Source organism: Apis florea, unplaced genomic scaffold (genome assembly GCF_048593485.1).
Source record: "Apis florea isolate Af1SG1 unplaced genomic scaffold, ASM4859348v1 contig_1603_pilon, whole genome shotgun sequence".
Classification (NCBI taxonomy): domain Eukaryota; kingdom Metazoa; phylum Arthropoda; class Insecta; order Hymenoptera; family Apidae; genus Apis; species Apis florea.
This window is the reverse complement of record NW_028256408.1, coordinates 644333-659108: the sequence shown is the minus strand read 5'-3', so window position 1 is coordinate 659108 and position 14776 is coordinate 644333. Positions and strand designations below refer to the sequence as shown.

Below are 14776 nucleotides of genomic sequence, written 5' to 3'. Positions count from 1 at the left end.
AGCTAAATGCACACCTGTTTGCTCACTAGCTTCTTGTTTTTAAACTTAAGTAATTAAGAAAGTATGACTAAGATAAAACTTCCAGGCAACGACAATTAAATGATTGAATATTTTAAACGCAATTATAATTTTTATTACCATAATTTCGACTTCCAAAAAAAGAAAAGAAAAAGATTTAAGTAATTCGTTTGTTTTTGTACTCCATTTCATTTCGAAATCAATAGGCATACTTTCTTATACGTACACGAATTGCATAAAGAGAAAATACCATATTATGAAATGGAAGTACTTACCTTTTCTTGATCCTTGAAGATTTTCACGCATTTAGGAATATTCTTCGTTTCATCGGTTCTCTTTCGTCGATTGAAATCGTGTTTTCGAGAATTTAATATTCTCCCAAACGATCTTGACGCGAAAAAGAGAGAAAGAAAACACTCGTAACCGATATAGCGTAAACGAGAATTGAAAAGAATCGTTTAGGATGTGGGGCCAGCTCTCAAAAATCTGGATTTATGTTTTCTACGTGTGTTGTGCACGAAACTTCTCTCGTCAGTACGTAGGAAAGAACGTCTGAAATTTATCGCTTCTAAGGCTTTTTCCAATCATTACACCACTTTAAGGAAAAAAATTAATTGTCCTTATTTATTTTTAATAACAAGATAATTTTCTTCTTAGTTATTAGTGTCAACAAATTCACTTTAATAATGTATTGCTTTAAAGTAACTTTATAGAAATTATTTTTTGTTTAACGAAAGATTTATATTGTAGAATTTGTATTGTTACATTATAGTTTCTAGGAAATAATTATTAAAATTTAAGGAATTTTTTTTTAACGAAAGAATAAATTTATGTATAAAATGATCGACAATTTGCATCTTGTGATTAGCATATAATTTATGCCACGATAGTTGATTTCTCGAAAAGTATCGAGTATTAAAGTGAATCAAATCTTAATAAAACGTGACCTTTTGTAACAGCTTCTGCCATTTCCGCATTTAAAGACTATCGTTACAAATCGTTTAAGGTTGTTCTCAAATGACCTTAACGACGGTGAAAGTGTGTTTACCGTGACATAAATAGTGGATCTTTATAATGCTCGTGATACAGCATCGAGAGTGATGTTAATGTCTCCGTAAATATTGTATCTTTTTCCAACAAGTATAGATGGGCGTAAATGACTTCGTACTAAAGTTCAACATTACCCTTTCGATAACTGTGCGAGAGAAAAGTTAGCGTCGTAATAATCGTAAAAAGTCAATTTTTATGGTTACCATAAGTGCAAGAGCCAACATTGTAATTATAATAATGAAAAATTAGTCGCAATAGTGAAAACGATAAATCGTACGAATTATTATTATTATTATCCTATTTTATGCTTTCGTCAGCACGAATATGTATCTTCGAAATTTCTCTGAGAAGAAAAATAAATCGATGTGCGTGAAAACACGCTTGAAATTAATAAATCTGGATACATTAGCCATGATATATAAGCTAATTGTAACCAGAGATATGCACGCATAAAAAGATGTGCATATATCTTTTGGGGGGGAAAAAAAAAAGAAAAAAAACGCGTACAACGAGGTACAAAATTTCCCCATTAATCTGCGAACGTGAGAGCGGATGAGAGAAAGAATTTGTCGTCTCTGAGCTTGAACAACTTAATCAAACAACAAGCTGCTAATGAATCCTGCAAGGAAATAATTTTAAATGTAAATACACATTGCAAATTGAATGACAAACTGAACAACAATTCTACGAATACGATAATTTTGAGAACAACAGAGACTACTACAATTCATACATTCAAACTTGGTGCTATTAAGTCTACCGTAGATATCGATTTATGCGCAGATCTAACCTCACGATAGAACTATTCGCACATCCATGCATAGATATCTCGTGCGATATCCCTCCTCGAAAAAAGAGGAGAAAAGAGACAGGAGAAAAAAAAAAATAACAGGAAAATAGTCTATCTTCGTTTACGAGGATCGAAGGAAACAAGTAGAAGAATACCAAAGTGCACTTTAAAATGAAAATACACGTTTTGGGGGGGGCGTGTTTAGTGTTCTCGCGGCCGAAAACACCAACAATGGTGACATTTTTAAAGATCCATCGGTAACAATGGAAGCGGCATTTCGTCTCGCAAACGCACACACAGTGTTCCTTCATCACTGTGGCACAATACTCGTTCGATCGTCCTTTAAGGGTACTCGAATCTCGAAGACCATCCACACCCTCAAGTGTTGAAACCTAGCGACGACGATGCCAATTTTTCCCTCCTTCCTTTTTGGAGCACAACACCTCGGACACGTGTAACCACTGAGAAACTGGTCCAAGGTAAATCCGTTGAGAATTGTTTCACGCGTACTCAGCAACCAAAGCAAGGAACACGGTTGTACACAGTCCTGGGGAAGCTGTTTGGTTACGAGCGTGAAACTAGGAACCGTGTCCTGGAAATGTTGAGAATAATGTAGGTCAACATTCACTCCTAAACTTTACGAGCGAAACACGTTCTCGTCGAACGAACGAGAGATGTACACCGATGAGGAAAAATAGAAACGATGATATCGTATGATTAAGGGAAATTAGCTAGATTTCACCGTACAGTTGCCTTCATTTTCGAGCGGTTCGACGTTGACTGACACGCGTTACATAACATTCAACATTTTGAAGTTATAACGAACGAAAGCTTTTCGTATTAGACACAGCTTCCATTTTGAGTTATCTATATAACGCGATCAGGTGGATTAAAGCGATCTGTATCTTAACAGATCGTGCTTTATCTGTCTCGCAGCTGATCAAATTGCGAAAGCGATTAAAGATGGATCGATGAAGATAGGCAACAAGTGTTGAGAAATCTTAGCGGCCAAACGATCCGTCAATAAATAGAATATGTGTGTGGGTACGGGTTGAAAAAGATGGAGTGGAAGTAGGATTATTTTTCGCTCTGACTTGGCACAATTTATGATCGATGACGTTTGTTCAACCGATTCCTTTTAGAAATTTATCTTTTGAGAAGTGTGTCCGGGTTCTTTTGAAAAGAACTCTCAATAAAGTGAAATCGAAGAAGGAACAATGAAGAAGAAGACGTTCGTAACTTTGTATGGAATTTTGAAAATTCAGCTCTCAACTTATTTCTTCTCTAAATTATTACGTTTCGTATCGTGAAATTTTATTAAAGATATTCCATCTCTTGAAAAAAGTTAAAGTACCGTGAACATTAATAATTTCCAAAGTGAGAAATTAGCGCTAAAATTTCGAACGAAGGATGCAAAACAGATATCGAATAATTTGTAAAGCAAATTTCGCAGTTCATCAAGAGGAATCACGTGAGTATGAATTATTTAAGAAAAATTCGCAATTCTATTGTGTCGACGGTGTAATACATTTGTCGGATGTATCAGTGCATACGGTTATATCGTCGTACACGTAGCAACGATAACTTTTGCAAAATTGATTATGATCCACAAACTTGGTTCACACTTCAGGGAAAGGAATACAAACTGTGGAAACAATCTGTACCCATTAGCATAGTGGGTGTAAGCACGGCCTATTTGTCCTTTATCGAGGAAAACAATGGCAATGCGCTGTTCTTCCTGAAACACAGCAATACACGGATGCTCTATAATCGAATTCAAACACTTGAACATAATCAGCCGGGTTTAGAGATATCGAGTCAATTCTGAATGTAACCGAGAAACGAGGTTACTATGCACAATGATGATGCGGTATCACGAGAGCCACTCAGCGTGGAGAAATCGATTGTGTTTTTCATTCACGCGGTTTTAACACACCGCGCGACACTCCAATTTTCCTCCCCTCCCTCTCTTCCCGGAGTGGACGGAGAGAAACACTGCCAAACCAAACCAAATGAATCGCCTTCTTCCCCGCCTTCAACTCGCAAAGTTAATCTTCCTCGAAACGAGCGTCGAATTATTTTGTTGCGAAGGAAAAATCTTGCACGATTCGCGAAAAAAAAAGAAACAAAAGGAAGAAAGAAAGGAAGAAGAAACATTCGAATACTGGGATGTTCGTCTGTGAAAAGAGCATAGTATAAATAGGAAAGGAGAGAGGAGGAACCGAATGAGAAAAAGTGCGCGGACCGGAGATTGTCCGTGGAAAAGGAAGAAGGAAAAGGAGAAGAGTAGCGATTGAGTGGGGGTGGTAGGCGAAGGGAGAAGGACAAAGGAGGGGAGGAGACGTGGGCGAACGTTGCGGTCCAGAGGGATGAAGGAGAGGCATTACTGGCAGTGAGGGGTAGCGATACTGGCGTATGAGGTGACTGGGGATGGACGAGGTGGCAGAGTGGCGGGGTAGGGTGGTTAGTGAGGCGGTGGGTGGACGGAGGGTCGGTTGGTTGGTTTGCGTGGAGGAACTGCGCGGCAGTCGAGGCCGCGAGGCTCAGTGCTAGGGAGCGCAGCATCGCGATGCGTCGCCTTCTGATTGCTGCCGCACTCGCATACGGCTTTTTTCCTCGTTCGAACGTCTCCCTTCTTCCAGCCCTTCTTACCTTCGAGTGACAACGTGCTCCCCCTTTTTTTTATTTTCCTCTCCCGTATTCGTTTCGTTCTCGTATCCAGTTTCCTCTTCCTTCTCCTCTCCCATTCCTATTTTTCTCTAACCCCTCGTATAATATCCCCGGTAATTTTCTATCGAGTATCGTGTAAATTAAATCGCGAGTGCGGTTCTTCTTCTTCCTCCTCCTCCTCCTTCTCCTCCTCCTCTTCTTCTTCGCGTAGTGTACAAGTGCGTGTGTAACCGCGTAGTCGTGCGTCGGCCAGCATGAACGCGAGCATATACTCACCGGTGAGAGCCATGTGGAGAGAGAGATCGTAATAACGAGGCGAGAGGGCAGAGGCTGTGTACACCCAGTTCTCTGTTCCCCGCGAGATGGAAATGGATCCGTACGCGGTCGGTTGGCCGGCTCAAGGTCATGGTGTCGGCAGTGCTACCGGAGGTGTCGCTGGAAGTGGGAATGGGGGTAACATGAGCGACGGCGCGAACACCATACCGCGATGCTGGAGCAGACCGTGCAGATCGACGGATCCGTCGCCGATGCGGCCGATCGAGCACAGCATGCGCTCGACCGAGGCGATGAGGTCGATGGAGTCGATGAGATCCATCGACTCGGTGATAAGGCAACCGTCTGCCGATCCGATGCGGGCCTCCGTCGATCACCATCAATCGAGCAGGTCGCTCGAGGCGATGGCCAGGCCTATGGAACAACAGATACGCACGGAGCAGCCGCGATCGAGCGTCGAGCATCCCGCCTCGTCTTCTTCCATGTCTTCCACGCCGATGAGGACCGGGATCGAGCACCACGCGTTGCGCGCGATAGAGCATCCGTGCAGGCTCAAGGATCACGCGAGTTACATGCACGACCATCACTTTGGCCGGATGCACGATCATGGATGCAGGTCCGTGGAGCACGTATCGCGGATGCTGGAGCATCGCTTCCACGAGCAGCATCCCGGTAGGCCGCCGATTGAACAGCCACCTTGTCGGCCAATCGAGCACCCGCCTGTGCGCCCGCAACCCGTCAACTATTCCTGCCGGCCTCTCGATCATGCACCCGGAAGACCTATGCCGATGGACTGTGTCATCTACGGTCCGCATTCCCATCCACCGCCAAGGTTGCCGAGCGAAAGCCCCTTTCGTGTCAACTGCCCCGTGCACAGCCCTTTCCGATATAGATTCCCCAACGGTGCTGTGGATTATCATTCGCAACATCAGGTAAGCCCGGAATTTCCACTGGTGATGGATCACATACGTGTGCATGTGTGCATCTGTCGTTGGAGAGAGGAATCTTGAAAGCCTCGTCCTTTGGCAATGGCTCACGGAATGAGTTCGTTAGAGTTCTCTTGACGGATATTTATTTTTGTTAAATTCGTGCATTTGCTGTTTATCTATTTGGCAATAGATTTCTCGATTCGATAGCAATGAATGCGTATCCGTTAGAGATGAAATCCTTGAAAATGTTGTTCTTTTGAACAGTTTAAGGAATGGATCGAATATTTTCTTCTTCAAAATTTTCTTGGCATGATGATAGGTTTGATTCGAAGGTAGAAATCTTGAAGGAAGGAAGTTGTCTGGCTTAAATAATGTTTGAGCACTTTTTTTTTTGTCAAACTTTCTTTGATATGATAATGGAGTCATGTTCTGTCGATCAACCGTTAAAGAAATCTTGGAAGTATTGTCTCTCGAGCTTAAGAAATGTTTGTGTACCTTTTCCGTCAGATTTTCTTTGATATGATAATAGATACGTGTGTAATCCTGTTGATTTTTCGTTAAAGAGAAGAAATCTTGAAAGTATTCTCTTTCGAATGGTTTCGAATGCTTGAGATTTTCTTACGATAAACAGTCAGAGTTTTTGTTTGTATTGCATTACAAATAATTTTATTAACAATAACGAAACGTGTTTTATTCTGGATATAAATGGAAGAAAAAAATAGTTTAATAGTTTTTTTTTACATTTTTTACAATTTACATTTCAATGATGACCAACCAGATTTTACCAATATCGTGCAGAGTGAAATTCATACATCTAAAAAAATTTTATGTATTTTCGAAATTTATGTAACTAGCGGAACAGAGAATATGTATTCAACAAGAAAGCAAACAAAGAGACATATTTCCATCTAGTGAATTTCAGCACGACTGTCCTCCTGAAAATCATTTTTCGAAATACATAAAAGTTACTTCATTATGCATTCCGTTCGCTGGTTCGTAAATTTAGTCTCGTCATGACGATATCATCGATATCTATTCAGAAACTTGTAAATGCTACACGGATATATACGCTTGCGAAATAAAATATATTCCTATAAAAAAGGAAATCAAGAAAATCTTTCCGTTTTTGTCCGACATATATATTTATATTCGCGTAAAATATTCAACGTGAAAACGTTTTAGTTCTATCTTCTTTCTTTCTTTTCTGCAATAGTTTAATCGAATACGAAGCGAAGATAATTAGCAACAAAATTACCTATATAATTTCAAATTTTCTAATGCATGAAGAAAATACATTTTTTCCGTGTGAATTATCGCGAACGAAATAAATTTTTCCATCTTTTTTTATAAAAAAAAAAAAATTTTTTTTCACCTCGAAAATAATCGTCCAGGCAAAGAAGAAATCTTCCCGTTTTAGTCAACAATATCATTTATCTTGAAAATGGGACAATACCGTGGATTCGTTGCTTCTTTATGAATTTCAATGTTTAGCGTCAGATTCATGCTGCCCAGGCGTAATTAATTTCTTTTATACGTTTCATTTCCTTTGAGATATTCTTAAATAAGATTACCAAGGCATTTGCAGTGATACCGTCTGCGACAGTGGCTGCGAAGAAGAGAACTGGTTAAACGGATCTATCTATCAGGATAGATACTATGCATTTACCACGTTGGAAATGGTACGTGGAGAGTGATGCTGAGATTGGCTACTTGAGAATTACGTGTAGAGGTTTAATTAAACGATTCAACGGAATTAGAATACTTAAGAGATGCGTTCGGAATAGCTTTTGTGTCGCAAGAGTCTAATGGAATGTAATTTTTCGTTTCTATTTGTCTTAGAATTAGGATAATTTCGGGAGGGATGAAATATTTTCCTTTTTAAGATCTGCCTGCAATTGATTGAGAAAATGTAAAGATTTTCCTTCACGATACCATTGTTTATATTTAATTGAAGATGTTTTAATCGTAGAATATTGCATGATCGTATCGATTTTTTCATTGAATAAAATTTATGTATCATATCTAATTCCTTTTTTTCTTTATTTCGATAGTTAAAAAGAATTTACTTCATATTTATCACGATATCAAACGCGCTTATTCTAACACGTTTCTAACACGCTTTTTCTATTGTTATTAACAATAGAAAAATAGTGATATTGAAATATTTTCAATAATAACAAACTGTATTTTATTCAATTTTATTCTTGTTGTTTGTTTTACAGGGGTGAATTTTCACAAAATTCGAGCGAAAATTCCGTGTTTTCACGTTTCATTCCATTTTCATCGTTCAATCCGTTTGTTTTATCCGTGTGTCGTCGTCGTCGGACGATCGTAATTGATGTTACGCGATAACATACATTTATCAAAAGTATGTACGCAATAATCTTAAATCTACTGAGAACAAAGTTTTACGAAAATAATCGTCTTATCTTTCTTACAACTTAACTTATCGATGGTTGCAGGCAAACAAATCTATCGATGTTCCGTCACATATAATATCGATCAAACTCGAGTAACTTTTATAGGCACGTTCATTAAGAAATAAAGCCAAGATTACGTTCTACTTGCGGGTTCACAAGTTCACGAATTATTAAAAAAGTTTTTCTTATTTAAACCGACACGAAATTGCTCTTGCCGTTTTTCCTTTCCTTTCAAAAATTGAAGTTTAACTTCTTCGTTCCGACTATGCGCTCGATCGAACTAATAGGTCGAAAAAATTGTAACGGAAACATTAAAAAAAATCTCTTGATGATCCAATCTCCCATATCGTCTTATCAAATTCAATATGAAAAACATATCGAACATCTTACCAATACTATACGAAATATATATATATATATATTAAGGATCATACGATAGATCAATATAAAAAGAAGATAATAAAAATTCAACCTATCTTCTCGTATTTCTCACATTGCGCATCTGTACAGATGCCGATTCAATCTTCGTAAAAAAAATAACATTATCCGTGGAACATACATTTCCATCGAAAAAATCATCCCCCTCCAAGTCCTCGACTTGGTTTCACAAGAGGAATCACTTCGTCCTCTCCCCCCGTTCCGACGATGGCCGGATTTTTACTCCATCGAAGACGTTCTATCTATCAAGAGTTTTACCAAGTAACGTCTGAATTTGCTCCCATTCGTGTCCTTCCTATTTCTTCGCTCGATCCTGAAAAAGAACACAGTGGCGCGCTTACTTACGTCCCCCTTCGTGTCGCTTACGTGCCCGGCATACAAAACGCAGCCAGAGTGGGGGGAGGAGGAGGGATGGTGTACTGATTTCACGAGTTTCGCCGATTTTCGGGGCGGATGGATATCGTATGCGCTGTTCAGGTAGCGTCTCGTCGTAGGGGGATTCACTGTGACATGCAAATTCCGCGCGTATGTGTGTGTGTGCGCACGCCGATCGATATCGAGCGCCGATTTAAGCCGCTGATCTCCCCGAAATATCTTTCCCTACAGCGAAACGCGATAACGTTTCGCGTTCCAATTCCAACTGATACCCCTGCTGCTTCAACCCCTTCTGTGCATCGCGCTACGTCATTGATGCGTATCCAACGATATATCAACGGGAGGATGGTACATGAATGAAGGGTTAATAATATAGGGGAAATGATTGGGACGCGTGCTTGATCTCGGGCTTCTCTACGACGATAATGGTTTTGCGGTGCGCCATTTGCTTAGAGGATGGATCGCTTTATCGTGTGTGATATCATCGGGATTGGATGAATGCTACTTTCGATATTTCACGTGTATGTACACAGGCTGATTGAAAATTCGAGATTGACTTTAAGCGTTATAGATTATGTAAGCAAAATTGCAGTTGTTTGAGAAACCTGGCCGAGATCGAAGAATTATTTATATCGGGGTGAAAGTAAAGAGCCGAGGTGTGGTATTAGGTGCGAGATTATCGTTGTGAGTTCGATGTAATTGCGATGATTCTAGATAATTCAGAGATGGGATTAATGGTTTTTGAAATATTTATTTTTCGAACGAGAAGAAAAGTAGTTGAGAACAATTTTTCGTGTATTCGATCGATACATTGTAATACGCGGATATAATAAGAACGTTTCGATGGAAAATGATTAGTTGCCGTTGCGTAATTATCTATAATATGAACATATTGCTCTGCTGTTAGTTCTTGCTGACCCTTTCATTCCTATATGTATGGATTCAAAGGATTTATGCGACTAGTTAATGATACTAGTAATTATACGGATACATGATTGCACGTATATATATATAGAAAAAATATTTTGTAATGATATCGATTTCATACGAAATATAGATTATTTTTGATTTAATTTTCAATAATATATATTTATGATTTTTTCAAATTTCAAATTTTATCTTTCTTATTATTATTATTTCACTGTATATATTATAATCGATTAATTTAATCCGATTGAAATTGTAATTTCAAATTCCTGTTATGTGCTTGAACGTATTCAGATATGTACATATATGTGTAATGTCGAAACTATTCGAAACTATCTTTATCTGATCTAGGAGAATATTCGTATTTCCATATAGAACCGAAATCACGAAACATTATATGCAACGAAATATTATACGATCATAAGTTTGGACATAACCTCTAAAACAAATTCTATCTTTATTTTATGAAAATTAAGATCGATAAACGAAAGAGAAACGGTATGATATTCCCCAGAGAGAAGATAGATTTTATCTAAAATATCGTTTTTACAAACGATATTTACAAACAATCTGGAAATAAAAGTCTGAAAATATTTCCTTTCAAAGCAAACTTCGAATCATCCAAGATTACGAGTAATTGAGCACATCTCTATAACTAAGTGCTTTTAAGATCCTAAGCGGATTTCATTCGACGGTTTATTCGTAATTGCAAGATAAATGTATATTTTCTGAAATGATTTATTCAAGGAAAATTCGAATAACAGTGACAAACACGTAATTAATTGGACATTTGCACATTGAGTAGAGATTATGTTATGAGTTAATGTTGCATTAAGCATTCATTGCATTGCAAATAATATTTATGATGTAATTGTTTATGTATGTAAAAATTTAATTGAAAAAGAAGTATTATTCGTTGATTAATTAAAAAATAATACAGCATGTTATAAATATACATTAAAGTACAAAGAATGTACATAAAATGTGAAATTACATACATTATGTATTAAATTTTTTATTACTTATAAATATAGGAAGTATAAACCAAAGGAATTGGTGCTTTTAATATTTATAAAAAATTTATGAGAAAATAATGTCTCGATGTAGAAAATTACAAATTCATAAAAAATCATTACATGGAAACCAATTAATTAAAATATAAAATATAAAACATAAAATTCTATGAATATTTTTATATCCGATTATACTTTTAAAAGTTTATTCAATTTCAATAAAAAGTTTTATCAATTTTCTCAAACAGGCGAGAATTTTATACAAAGATGATAATTGAAGTTTTTAAATTTTGAACATTAGAATTATTCAGAAATTAAAATTTTTTCATATGTTTTTGTCAAGGCATAAATGTAAAAGAGAATAAATTTAATATTTTTAATAAATATAAACATATATATGTATTTGTATGTGCATTATAAATTTATTACAAGTACATGATATTATAAATCGACATTTAATAAATACAAACGTAAACTGTAAAAAGGATAGAATGAAAAAATTTAGAAACTAAAAGGGTGGAAAATTTCGGCATACATGCAGGATATTAGTAAGTCAAAGAAACCGTAACTGCACATTACGGCGGAGCAATGAAATTGTAGGAAGTTTAATTTCGAGCGTAATCTCGATTTAAGGTATTACGTTTCGTTTGAAATACTTCGCGAATGCGTTTTTATTATGGTAAAATTTTCATAAAAATTTACATTTTCTAATTATCTTTTTTTAACGATGACCATTATATTTTCATTTAAATTTAATTAAATCTGATGTCTTGTTTTTATGTTCGATTTAGCTAAAACTATAGTATATATAATATATATTTGAATTAATAAAAATATATGGATTGATTTTCTGTTGGTATAAGATCAATCTTTTGAAGGAATTTTAAATTACCTTAATTTTGGAATCTCGGTGATTTTAATAATCGATATAAAAGTTATTAATTTTCTATTATCTCGCTGTTATTACGTACAGTTTTTGAAATGACGTTCATTCATAGTAACTTTATTATCATAAATTTCCATCTAAAATAGTAATTGATTTTAAGATATCAATTTGTAAATAAATAACAATTTCATTTTGAAATTCGATATTAATGTACAATTGTTTTCTTTTATAATCCATTGATAGCGATAGAATAATGATAGAATTATTTTTAAATTTTTAATCTAATATTTTTTATTCTAAAATTTTAATTTTATATAAAACAAAACGAAAGAAGTGAGTGATTTATTTATCATTATTATTCAATTTATATATTAAAAATTTATTGTTATTAAAGATATATAAAAGGACATAGATATTAGACAGAAATATTTATCCACTATACAAATCGTTTAAGTTTGCATTTTATTCTTATCTCACTTTTAAAGTATTTATATTAAAATTCTAACTATTATCAGCAGTATGTAGAAATAAAATATTTAGATATCTCTATAAAAGAAAGAAAAATATATAAAGCACAGTCAATACCTTCCACTGACTTACATCGCTCTTTATTTTGAACTCAAGCTACGTGATCTTATTAAGAATGTAACAAGCGCCTACAGACAAAAGTTGCAACGAGATAACGTTGAAACATCGAGATAGAAGGACTTTTCATCTAAAATAGAGAAGAATGGAGATAACCATGTTAGTTTATACCAGGAAAACATCTAATACACGTCAGATGTAGTTTAGTCTTGCTCGTTTGCACTCCTTTCATCGTTATTTTTTTTTCTCTCTCTCTTTTCTTCCACAAAAAGGTTTAATCGATGGCCGACTTCCATGCACCGAACAGCTTGCTAAAGGATATACTTTATAGGTATTGTGTAAGAAGTATGGTTCGTTGCTTGTGCACCTTTTGGTTCATAGTATCTACGAAATTCAGTTCGATGTACATTGACTTTAAGGGATGAAACGAAAAGTTCATTTTCAAGAGTATTAAGGGATGAATTTTCTTCATTTTATTGATATATTTATCCAATTTTAGTTAGAGTTGTGTATTTCGATTGCAATTCTAAAAAATGTAAAGAAATATAATTTGTTTGATTATTATTATACCCGTGTAATATAAAATTATTTCTCAACTAAAATTTTATTAATCTTTTTTATTAACATTTTAATGTTCTGAATTTATAATTTCTTCAGGCTAATTCAAATACTTACCTATTTTCAAAAATTACATAATTATTAGAATAAAAATTACTTTTAGCAATTTTTGTTGCATTTTCTTCAAATTTAAACTTATGTATCTTTGTAAATATTTAGAATTTTGTAATAGTTTTATTATAAATTTTATCAAAGTATTCATGATATACAGTTGTACATAATATATAGCAAATTGCTTTTCCTTAATGCCATTTTGAGAATTCAAAATGAGATAGAATTTAATAGATGATATTAGAAATTAAATACTAATTTCAACATTTCAAAGCTGCATAATAAATGCTAATAGGAATAAAATATTTTTTCTATAAGAATTAACATAAAATAATATATGCACAATTAACACTAAAAGGAAATTATACAATAAAAACTTTTCATATAGTTTTTAGTATGTATAGCCATTTTTATTTCACATGCAGTTTCTCTTTAGCAATTTTTTTTTTTTTTTTTTTACTTTACTTCTTTTTCATTTATTTAATCTTATCTCTTCATTTTAAATGAGGAATAAGAATAATGTTACACGTACCACAACTAGTAACTCCAGAAAGAAAATATTTCCATATTTGTTATCTATGTATTTATTTCATATGTACATTATATCAACTACGAGTTGACAAAGACAAAAGAAGTTAAATTAAAAAGAAGCAAATATTTCGTTATACTGATAAATTAAGGACTCAACAAACAAATAATAGAACCATAGAAAAATGTATGTCACTCGCTCGTTCAATTTTGCTCTCGGTTGAATACTTCATTCGTAGAAGGAATAATTCTGTTTAGAGAGACGAGGTGGCAGTCCGCTCGTCCAATATAAAATTCCATTTTATTAGTAAACTTAATTGATAAAAAAAAAAAAAAAAAAAAAAGGGAAAGGAAATGTCTATTGTTCTTGCTGGCTTTGTTCTTTCGTTCAGCCGATTTCGAGGCAGGAAAAGGCATCTGCTTTATCGAGTTCGCGCGGTGAAAAACGTGGAACTTGTTCGCGAAGAAAAATTAAGCGGCAGGGAAAAATTTTTCCCTCCTTTGGTAACGTCGTTCACTCGTGTTAACGCTCTTCTTTTCGTTTTAACTGCTCGTGTAATAAGTAACTCTGCTGTGCCACTATAATACACGTATATCCATCGCACAAAAGGTGATGAGACGCCTTTGACAATGAGAGGAAAAAAGAAAGAGCCATGGAGTCATGGAATAGATTCGCGGAAGAATGGAAAAGCGACATTAAGCTTCCTGAATTGATGACTTTTTATACTCGAGTTATTCTTTTTCTTTTTTCTTTTTCTTTTTCTTTTTCCGCCCTTATCACGAGAAGGATCGTGAACGAACTATTGGGGAAATTTCTCTGTACACGAAGTTGTCTAACTTATGAGCCGTGTAATTTACAATCTGTTCATCTTCATCTTTAAATCTACCAAGAATTATACACTGTAACTCTTCATCGTGCTGCTTTACCAATAATTTAAGATTATTATACCCCCGAAGACAAAATAAATTGCGCATCTACAGGGAAAGTTTATCAGATAGATCATCTGGTTAATGGATGTCAGAGATTTTCGATCGTGTCCTTAATGAAATTTATTACCTAACGACCACGAAGTCTTGAATAAATTTATTTTGTAGTCCTCCTCAGTTTGGAGGTGTGATGCCCACAAGGGAGAAGACAGGTTTATCATTAATCCACAAGAATTCTATAGAGAGTAATACGCGCTGATACATTTTTTTTTTTTTTA

The 14776-nt window shown here is 35.2% G+C and overlaps 1 protein-coding gene across 11 annotated transcripts in view; it reads left to right on the top strand.

The window, feature by feature from the left end:
* CASK (peripheral plasma membrane protein CASK) overlaps positions 1 to 14776 on the top strand; it is a 235986-nt gene that overhangs the window by 87531 nt on the left and 133679 nt on the right. Inside the window, exon 1 of one of the 11 annotated variants that reach the window (XM_086903065.1) lies at positions 4385 to 5733. The exons of the other annotated variants lie outside the window; for them this stretch is intronic. Coding sequence (XP_086759191.1) covers positions 4891 to 5733 — 843 coding nt within the window. The 5' untranslated portion in view covers positions 4385 to 4890. Of the gene's footprint in view, positions 1 to 4384; positions 5734 to 14776 lie in introns of those variants that run through there. 11 annotated transcript variants of the gene reach the window in all.